This window comes from Vidua chalybeata, chromosome 15, assembly GCF_026979565.1.
Source record: "Vidua chalybeata isolate OUT-0048 chromosome 15, bVidCha1 merged haplotype, whole genome shotgun sequence".
Lineage (NCBI taxonomy): Eukaryota > Metazoa > Chordata > Aves > Passeriformes > Viduidae > Vidua > Vidua chalybeata.
The window spans coordinates 7623069-7633884 of record NC_071544.1 but is presented as its reverse complement, the minus strand read 5'-3'; the positions used below and the strand labels follow the sequence as shown (position 1 = coordinate 7633884).

The window sequence follows — 10816 nt, the reverse complement described above, 5'->3', positions numbered from 1 at the left end:
CAACAGCAGAAAAGTGTTTGTAGTCCAAGACTTCTGGTTGCTTTCTAAGCAATAATTTGCCTTTGCACCACAAAGAAATATCCCACTGTTTTTTGCAGTTATAAATTCAAACCTGTGGCACTGCTATCCATTCCAGGTGTGATATTGTAAATCATGTGACTGCCTGGAAATGTGTGTGATTATCAGGATTCAATCACCACAGCAAATAAAGGTGAAAGGATAACTGCAGGATAACTTTCTGCTGCCTAGAAGGCAAAGTTTAAATGAGGTGCCACTGCTCTGGGCAGCCAAGAGCCAGAGGCTTCTCCAGGCACTGTTGAGCCACTCACTAAGAATCCATTTGGACAAAAACTGGGGGCAAAGCAACAACTCCTTGTGTACAGGTCCCAGGTTTTCCCTGGGAAAAGCTTCAGTTACCAGATGTGTGAGATCCTGCCTCTGCAGCACTGAAAACCTCTGCTGGCATGAACCAGCAGCTTCTTCCACCTTAATGCAGGATGCTGAGAGCAAAATCCGTGCTTGAGATGCTGCAGAGCTTTCCTACATACAGGATGTGGAATGATATCTGAGACTGTCTATTTCAGGAGATTTTGTCCTGCTGATGGCCTGAGGCTCTAAAGCTAAATAAGGGGATTTTTTTAGTTTGTTTTTGAATGGTTCCAAGGCTCACAAGTGAGCTGCAGCCAGTGATGGTGTAAGGATGGGGTAGGTGATGGAAAGCCTTCCAAGCCTGCAGCAGTAGCTCCATTCATTTCCTAAATGGCCAGTGATTACATAACGACTCCTTTTTGTTTTCCACCTCAGAGAAGTTCTCTTTATTTTTACAACAGCTGCACTGCCTTCAGATCTTTCTGTCATGCAAGGTTCATGGCACAAGAGCTTCTTGCCCTTTGAGCCCTGCCCATAGGAACTTTATTGCTGTGGCTGGGTTTGAAAGGGCTGAGCAGCTCTCCCCAGGGACCTGCTCTCCTGCGATGTGAAGACTTCCCAGGTGAATTTAGCTGTGTGCATGTGGCAAGTGAAAACAGCTCTTACTCCAACAGAATAAGAGTTGGGTTTATGAGGAGTTTACTGGGTTTATGAGGAGCTTGATTAGGATAGGCAAGTTCAGAAAAATCCAGTGTCAAGTTTCTATCACGTAGCCATTGCAGGAAAGAGCTGATGATGCTCCTCTCTGTACAGGTGGCCTAAAAGTCTCTTTAATCTGTTGCTTCTGCAAGTCCCACCTGCCCTGGAGGTGATGGAGGAGCCAGTCAGGCATCAGCTCAGCATAGCAGCCCCCAAGACACCCCTCTCCTGAGCTGAAGAGCACCACTCTCTTTTCCTTCCCCTCCCAAAGAGTTCAAAACAACATAACTGGCAATATATACCTGGGGTAGAATTTATCCATCCAGATGCTTCAATAGCTGAATAACGACCAAATTCTATCATGGGACTTTTCACTGGTAAAACACCCAACATGCAGTCAGACATGCAGGTGTCTTGGCAGGTAACAAGGGAGAGCATTTCCAACATCCTGATGAAATAGTCTTGGGGCGTATCTCTGGTTCCAGGGTGTGAGGCACTTGCTGCTGCTTTCTTCTAGTCTCAAAACTTGGTCTAACCTTTTATCTGTGAACATTTCAGTGCTGGGTTTTTTTTGGCATGTAAGCATATTTGTGAAAAGCATGCCCCTTTAAATGCATGAATGGGCCAATTAATCTCTACCTTATTTTTAGCAATGCTTGCATCATAGAAAGTTTCCCATCTCTCTCCTGCCCCCTCCCCCCACATGTGGTAAATTTGCAAGGGCTCTTAAAACTGATTTCCTCCTTGTGTTGGTGATGCTGAGCTGGTGTCCTGTCCCAGGGCTAGAGGCAGCTCTGGGCCTGCAGCCCCACATTCTTTCCCTGGTAGAAGCTGCTGCTGCAGCTGACCAGGACACAAATCTGGTCATGGAATCACAGAATCATCAAATGCTTTGGGCATTTGGGACCTTAAAGCTCATTTTTCTCCAACCTGCCATGGCACAGACACCTTTCATTAGACCAGGTTGCTCCAAGCCTCTCTCAACCTGGCCTTGAACACTTCCAGGGATGGGGCAGTCACAGCTGCTCTGGACAGCCTGTGCCAGGGCCTCAGCACCCTCCAGAGTCAAGAATTCTTCCCAAAGTCTATTCAGTCCAACCCTACCCTGTGTCAGTTTGTAGCCATGTCTCTTGTCCTGTCACTGTCTGCCCAAGTTGCTGTCTCTTTTAAAAGCTCACTTTAAACACTGGAAGACTGAGAATCAGGTGGGTGATTTCTTTGCTTGTGCAAAAATGTTCCTGCTCTAGATCTGCAGGATTTTAGGTGTGTGTGATTTAAGGCAGCCCAGGTACTCAGGGATTCCCAGCTGGATGGGATTCCCAACATGGGGACCTTCAGGCCAGGTATCCTGCCAGGCAGTGTGGCAGCTCTGGGGGGACAGCAGAGTCCCCACACTCCCAGCTTCCTGCAGGGCCAGGCTGCAGCTGGCAGAAGCTGCTCTCTGCCCAAGGTGCTTCCTGGGCTGCCACGGGGGCTGGTTAATGATTAACATGACAAAGGGACCTCCCCAGGCTGCCCCTCCACTTTACTGTGCTGGATTTGAGAGCTGTGACCTGGCACTCAATTTTCCCTCTTCCCTCAGTAACCCTCCCATCTGTCCCTGCCCCGCAGGTCAGGCTCAGCAAAGCCTGTGCCAAAGGCAGTAGGAAATGTCCTCTTTGTTCCAGCCCCTCGGGCTGGGTCTTCCTCTCCTGCAGCCCTTCCTTCTCCTCGGCCCTGGCCCAGAAAATGAAGTTATTCCCCAAAGGCCAGCCATGGAGTTTTCCTGGGGTTTTCCAGGCAGTGTCAGTGGCTGTGGCTCTCACACACTGCCTCAGCCTCTCTTGTATCCAACCACACGTGATGCAATGACGTTAGACCCTTACAGCATGAAAAATAGCAAATGAATAAAATATTCAGGGGAAATCCAGCTTGCTTTCCCCTTGTATTCTGAATTGTGCCTGTGCTCTCTTTTTAGGCAAACCTGAAGTCTTTAAGTAGGGCTTCACTGCTGATCTAGTACCAGAAGCCACTGGTATTGCTGATAAGAACATCCATAGCAGGGACTTGCTGTACAGGATTTTCTAGCATAGCCTTGCTCTGATGATGACAAGTACAGAATAACTACCCTGCAGTGTACAGCACCACGGCTCCCCTTCCCTGCCATGCAGGATTCCACCCAGCAGCTGCACTTGGAAGAGGCTGGGGGGCAGAAAATGAGAGCAAACTAAATTCTTTGTGCTTTCATGAGTCATGAAAAAACCCCTCCAACTGTCTGAACAGCGCATCTGTTTGGGTATTTTCAAGGAAGCTGGAATGCATCCTCAGAGCTCTTCCATGAGAAAAAGTAAACATGTAATATATAAAACATTTTATTAAACAACATTTTATACACTTTATATACAAAAATAAAATGTACAAGAAAAATAATCTTTTCCAGCTTAGTGATTTGATTCCTATTACACACACACACATTAGAACCTCTTCCATCCAGCACTTGCCTGCATATGCTGATCCAGAGGATCTGTGGGATGTTACAGTTTGTGTGCAGTACTGGAGGAATCCCCACAGAGTGCCAGAAGGAATCTACAAAAGGCATGATAAAGACCTCTGCCCCTATCAGTGCAAAATTCTTTCATGCAGCACTTCTTGAACTCTTATGAGGAAAGGGATAGGGCATGCCTACGGCAGAGAGCATCCGAGGAGTGCACCTGGGGAACGGACTAGGTGGAAGCAAAGCCTAAACTGAATTTTCACATTTTAGTGGTCTATTTACAGAGTTGAAGGGTCTGAAATATGAACTATATGATGGAGTAAATAAAAAAAAAAGAGATGGCCCATTAGCGTAATTTTTCTCCGAAAGTGTAATAACAGTTGTCAAGCTCAATGTCACCAGTGTTGCACAGGTAAGCAGCAATCAAAACTAACAGAGACTTATCTAGAGTGTCTCCTCTAAGCACTCTGTGGGTAAAGTGCTCATCACACCATATATAGGGAGGATGGTAACCTGCTCCCCAGGCCTGTGGGACCCCCCAGGTCAGACTCCATGGCACAGTGACACCTTCCAGCAAAAGCTTCACCTCCAGAGCAATGAGGTGGGAGCTGCAGCTGAGCACCTTCAGCACCAGAGTCCTGCTAGGGAGATGGGGTTCCTTTTGAACATTGGTAATGGTGTTTTTCATGCTAACCTTTCCAGGCCTACAATTGAAACGGAATAAAAAAGCTACTTTCTTCCTTCAGTCAGTAACAAAACATTTCTCCGTTCTCTCCATGCTAGTTGAAGTTTTGATCCAAGAGCAGTTTGTGGTTGGAGGAAGCCAAAGGTTTACAATCCACAGGGAATGACTTGCATGGTTGGCCTCACTGTATCCAGCCAGGAGAAGTCTTTCTGGTCAAAGAACCTGAAATCCAGCTCTCCTAGATGAAAAGAACAGAGAATGGGCACTGAATTAATGCAGAAAGAGCAAACTAGTGTACAGATGTATTAAAAATAAGTATCAAAAATGGAAAGATTTCTCAGATGAGAGTAAATACTTCAGACTATTATTTTTCTAAAATACTTCAATCACTTTCTATTAAACTGTTTCATTTAAGCTATTGCTAGAGGAAATCCTTCAGTTATATTCCAAGGAGTTCCTGAAAGCTGACCTAACTTACACATGTATAACCCTGAAATCTGTAGAGTTGCTTACTGTGAATTTTCCTTTTTATCAACAAATTCCTTACAGCCTTCCAACAGGATTCTTGGGAATCTCAGAACACAAGGGTGGTGAATTCCACCATTTCCTTTGCTGCCTCCCATTTAGTGTCTTCTCTGCATCATCCTGTGCCCTTGACTGTCAGGGACAGGCCAGGAGCTGTACCTGATGTCGTGTCGATGTCCCCGTCCTGCTCCTTGTAGCTGTAGGTGCTGCACAGGGTCTGGGTGCCTGACTCATTGGTGAGAAAGCCTTTCCCCCCAATGCTGGTGTTGTGCCAGTCTTGGGCTGGGCCAAGCAGCTGGAAGAGAAGAAGGAGATGGTAAAAACTGCTCCTTCCTGCTGTGGGTGCAATGTCTACTTTGCCCTTAATTAGACGACAGGTAAGCAACAAGATCTATTTTCTCATGCTAAGTTATATAAAACTTGTTTTGTCACAGTTAAAAAAAAAAAGTTCATGCAAAACAGCAAGGACTGGAGCACCTTTTCACATCTTATCAGTGGGATGAGCATGACATGTCTGGAAATGCAGATTAGGAGCTAAACATGTCAGAGGTGGAGGGAAGGGCAAAATAGAAAAGTCTAGAGGATCTTTGCAGGCCCTGATACAACAACCTGAGATCAAGGAAATGGCCTCAAGTTGTGCCAAGGGAAGTTTATATTGGGTATTAGGGAAGAAATTTTCATGAAAATGATTGTCAAGCATTGGAACAGGCTGTCCAGGAAATGGTGGAGTCATCATCCCTGGAAGTGTTCAAAAAACAAGATGATACGGCACTTGAGGACATGGCTTAAAGAACATGGTGGTGGTGCTGGGCTGATGGTTGGATTTGATGTCTTAGAGACATCAAGTCTCAAGTCCAACCTTAATGATTCTGTGATTCTATGAACTTCCAGTCCTAGCAGTATTCAGTAACTTCCTCTGACTTTTACATGAAGGGTAAATATTTCCATATTTCTGGGTGTGTCCTCTCTAGTTCATGTTTGCAAAGCAGCTTTCTTTTTAATTTTGCAGGGTTCCTCATTAAGAAAGAGTATGTTCGGCTCACATGAGATTGGATCAGACACCTGCTTCCCTTCCTTTCTTGGTAAAACACCAACTTTGGACAATTTTATTCTGACCAGAAGGGCTGGTTTTACCTTAAAAATATCCGGGTTTATTTCCTCTTCATCTTCGTCTGTGACTGTTTGGTAAGCACATAAAAAAAAGGGAAGAAAACATAGATGTCAACTTTTAGCCCTCATACTTCTGCTTCTTCACCACAGAACCTGCTTCATATTCTCTTGTCACACAACATAACCACTTTTTATTCATGCCCACCCCAGACTCCTCACAGCCCATCATCTCTGATTCAACAACTGCATGTTGAGGTGCAGGACTCCAGCCAGCTCTGATGCCTCCCCAGGGCTCAACAGAGCAGAGCCCACTTGCTGTGGAAGATGATAGGAGGAAGATGATTTGCACCCCGAGTGAAGAACCACCCTGATATATCCACGTTAATTATTTATTTCCCCAGTGATAAGCATGGCTACCTCCACCATCTCTGTTGGAGCAGGAGGCATTTCAGAGCCTTTCACCCATGGGTGCCAGCATGTGCCAGCTCTTCCCTTCTGCACCCTGGTTGGTTTGGTAACTCCAAATTCCCAAATCTATCAGGTGGGAGTTGTTTTTTCTAGAAAACAGCTCTTGTTTCTCCTGTTGGCCCAGGCACTCCTTCATCCTGCTGTCTTGCCTCCAGCAGACCAGTGAAAGACTGGGCTAGGAAAAAAGAAATACCCACCCTCCGAGGAGGAAGCCAGGGGAGACACCTGGAGCTGGTAGAGGTCGTTGGTGCTGTCAGCCATGGTGACCTCCATGGGTGGCCTCCAGTCGGTCAGGGAGCCGCTCACCTCGCAGGAGGACAGGTCTGTGGGATGCACCAGGAGTTGGCACTCACAGGAGAGAGACAGCCACCCCTGTTTCCTCCCTGCCAGTCTGACATTGCAGCTGCCCCAGCCCCAAGACTCCTCTCTGACCGTGGGTTTAGCACAAATGGCATTTTCCACTCTGCTCAGACCTAAACCCAGCATCTCACCCAAGGTGATGGCTGTGCTCTCCACCTCCACTTCCTGCCCTGCGTAGTCGTGAATGGTGTAGCCACTGTGGTCATCTGGCAAAGGAGTGTTGGTTAAGCTTTCTGCTGACTCTTTCAGCTTTGTTTCTTCATAACACTGAAAACAAAGGTAAAGCATGAAAGACTTGTCTAAGAATGTGCAAGTTCCCATATGAAAAAAGTTAAGAAAGAAAACCACCAAAACCTCTATCTTCTTAAGCTGCCTCTACAGACACATACCTTTCTCTTGCTCTTGTTTCTTACTTCTCTTGAAGACTTTGACTTCCTTTCTGTGAAATAAAATAAGACCAATGTGAGAAAGGGCTGCACATTTTAGGCCAGTGTGAGCTCTTGCAGCCTTGAAACCTGCTCAGCAAGCTCAACTACTGCCCTCACCAGCCAGTCCCCATGACCCTCTGATGCTGCCTTTAGGCATGTTTAAGGAATTTGGGATAAAATGAACTGTTTGTACAAGCTGTTCCCAGCAATAGGCAGTGAGCAAGCCCAGTAGCACCAGTGCTGCCAACAGGTCTGTCAGCCCCTGCTTACATAGAGCAGGGCCTTTAAGTGCTGTTTAAGCCGTGTAACTCCAGCTGGATTGCCAAGGGTTTACCTTTCTTCTGATGCTTTGTCAAGGGTGGCAGCATCCTGTAAACCCTGACAGCACTGGAGCCCCTGTTGATGCTTTTATCCTTCACTTCTTCAATGTCAGGCAGGGAATTCATGGCGCAGCGGAAATTTGCCTTCCAGGTTTTTGGATCAGGATCTTTCTCACCTTCTTTATACCTTCCTGTAAATAAGAGATGGGTTGTGTATTTTAGACTTTCCAGTGCTGGTTTTTCCCACCAACATAGATACCAACATTCTATTTTCTGACATACATACTAGTAGTTAATCTAACTACCAGTGTAAGTCAAGGCAAAAAAATGCCTTGTTTAAGCTAGTCCTGGGACTGATGGGAATGTAAAGCCAGCACACACCTGTATGAATGGCCCAACTCCGGAAAAGGCAGGCATCCTTCTCCATGTCCCAGCCATGCTTAGCTGCATGTTTCCATGGGATTTGAAAGATCCTCTTATCCTGAAATTTAACCAAGAGAGATTTGAATTAAAAAAGAGATGTCACATGCCAGTTTGGAATGATGGATTTAATCAGAGTTCTCAGTTGCAGTTCAGAAATGTTCTAACAACACCCTGCTCTATATTTTAGAGCGGGGGGGGGTTATAACTATTGGCATATAACTACAATGGTTATTTAATCTATATTTTAATTAAATAGCCATTGTTCCATCTATTTTGTTCATGGAATTTAAGGCTTTTTATGATTTCTGAAATTGGAAAAAAAAAAAAAAAAGGTGCTACAGTACAGTAGAAGTGAGCAATATTATCAACTTTATCCCCAAATAATTTCAATATATCACATCTAACCTATTAGTATGTCATAGATTACAGGATTTTTTTCTAGATACACTTCAGAGAATCCCTTTTTTAAGCTGCCCATAAGATCCTGCAGCAATCCTACCAAAAAATGTAGCTTAAATATCCTCTTGGGGTGGATATGGAAACTTCAGAGACTTGGTTCAATAAGCTCAGTGATCTTAACCTGTGCTACACCCTGGTAACAGGGTGGCCTTACAGACCAAAAAAATACAACGTTTCTTTCAGGCTGAATCTTAAAAATGGTAGCAACTGGAATATAACAGCAACTGCTTATCTGGAACAGGAGGTGACTTGGCTCAATGAGCAGCAGGATTTAAAAGAGATTTTGAAGGTTTCTTCGTTCTCCAACATACAAAGAATGTTTTCTTTGCAATTTATCATTCCCCTCCTGGGAAATTTCTGAGGGAAAAATTGGACTACTCCACTGTGTACCAAGCAGAGCTACCTTTTCTGCAAACAAAAACTGTTCCTTCTTAAACATAGTGCTGGCAAATTTTCTCCATGTCTTTTCCTTTATGATCTTGACTTGTGTTTAGTGTCATTTAAGAACAAGGAATGTTAATGCTATACAAGTAGTATTACGGATGATAATAATAGTACAAAGCAGCCTCACCTTGTTAATCCATATCAGTCCTGGTATTTGATTGGAATCAATCTGCATTTCCAACCACGGCCTCATGCGCATTCTTGACACTGGCATGTTGGCTGTGAAAGAAGTAACAAACAGGTCAGACAAACTCTCATCACTGTTTTAACCACTCTGCAGTGCCGCCCCTCCCATACTGTCTGTGCTCAGCATCACCACCAGTGCTACCGAGAACTACTTTTCAGGAGTCCTAACTCGTTTAGTGCCTGTCACCGCTCCTGAAAGGAAATGCTTCCTGCTCCGCCTGGCTCAGCTCCAAAACACGGCTCAGGTTTGGAATTCGGCAAAGAGGCCGATGGCAGCAGCGGGTGTTCGGCCCGTGCTGCGTGGGGAGCTCTGGGGGGGCCGCTCAGGCCGCGGGGAGCCCGGCTCCGAGCCCCGTTCTGGGTCCCGCCAGCACCGCCACGGGGTGCGGGTGTCCCCCCGCTCGACAGCCACGGAGCGCACCGACCGCAAAATCCTCTTCTTAAAAGTTTATTATTAATTAAGTTGCGCAAGCAGGGGGCAGCGGTCCTGCTGCAGGTGGGTGTCCCCAGTCCCACCACGACCCGTCCCGAGCAGCGGCGCCCGGCGCTCCTGGCGCTTCCTTTGCACAAGTAATTTCCTGTTTGCGGTCTTTTTCCAAGACACACGGCCCAAGATTGCCCAAAGAACAAGTTTCTAACTTTCACCAGCTCGGCGGGGGCGGGACGAGGTCCCGGAGAGTGCCCGCCCCGGGCCAGGGTCTGCCAAAGGCTGCTCCGAGCAGCGGGGCTCGGGCCGCCCGCTCCGCCGGGGCTCCTCGGCCGAGCGGAGCCGCGCCCGGGCCGCGGCTGCGCAGGGAGCCCGCCCAAGCCTGTCCCCCCCGGGGCTTTGCGTGCGCCGCGGCCGCTGCCCGCAAGAGGCTGTGCCGTGCCGTGCCCACCCCGACGGCTGCCGGGGCAGTGCCCCCGCTCCGCCTCCAGAGCCGCTCCGCACCACTGAGGCCGGCGCTGCCGCCTCCTGACCAGCAGCGCTGAGTCGCGCCGTGCCCCCGGCACCGCTCCCAGGGACCCTGCGGGGCGCCTTCTCCTGGAACGCCCGTGCTGCGCAAAGTGGGGGGCTAACGGTGGGATGAGATAAGATAGGATGGATGGGATAGGGTAAGAGAGGATGGGATGAGATGAGATGGGATGGGATGGGATAGGTTGCACCGGGACCCACCTCGCTGTGCCGTGCAGTGCCGAGCTGTGGCTCTCCCGGCCGACGCGCACCCTTCGCCCGCCGCCCGGCTCTGGCTGCCGCGGGCCGCGCCCGCGGGTATAACGCGGCGGCTCCGGGATTCCCCGCGCCCGGGCCCGGCCGCCGCTCGGCCAATCCGCGCCGCGCCGAGGGGTGGACGCGCCCGTCATTGGCGGCCGCCGCAGCATCACTTCGGGGAAATCACGCTGTTGTAGCACCAGCGGCTCGGGGGGCGCGGCTCCCCCGCGGCGAGCTCCGGCCCCGCCCCGCCGCCCGCCCGCCCGCGCTTCCCCCGGATCCAGCGCCGCCCGGCATCCAGCACCGAGCCACGGAGGGATTCAGCCCCTGTCCCACCGAAGGATCCAGTTTCTATCCCATGGAGGGATCTAGTCCCTGTCCCACAGAGACATCCAGTCCCGTCCCATGGAGGGACCCAGTCCCCGTCCCCCCAAGGGATCCAGCCCCTGTCCCTCAGAGATATCCTGTTCCCTTCCCACAGAGGGATCCAGCCCCTGTCCCGCAGAGATATCCTGTTCCCTTCCCACAGAGGGATCCAGCCCCCGTCCCGCAGAGTGATCTAGCCGTGTTTTCAGGAAGAGATGGTGGCGTTGTCAGAGCAAGTCCTGTGCACATCATGGTGCACCTGAACCAGGGACCAGCGTTTGTCAGGTACCCACCTGGCCTCAGCAGACC

General features: G+C 48.8%; 1 protein-coding gene across 1 annotated transcript; it reads right to left on the bottom strand.

The window, feature by feature from the left end:
• Window positions 1-3403: 3403 nt before the first annotated feature.
• Window positions 3404-10205, bottom strand: IRF1 (interferon regulatory factor 1). Its single transcript, XM_053956814.1, has 10 exons — window positions 10106-10205; window positions 8891-8982; window positions 7819-7918; window positions 7452-7628; window positions 7079-7128; window positions 6821-6956; window positions 6527-6652; window positions 5886-5929; window positions 4911-5046; window positions 3404-4464 (listed from the first exon to the last, which is right to left on the bottom strand). The coding sequence occupies exons 2-10, from the start codon at window positions 8975-8977 to the stop codon at window positions 4373-4375; spliced, it is 948 nt and encodes a 315-aa protein (XP_053812789.1). The 5' UTR covers window positions 8978-8982; window positions 10106-10205; the 3' UTR covers window positions 3404-4372.
• Window positions 10206-10816: the final 611 nt, after the last annotated feature.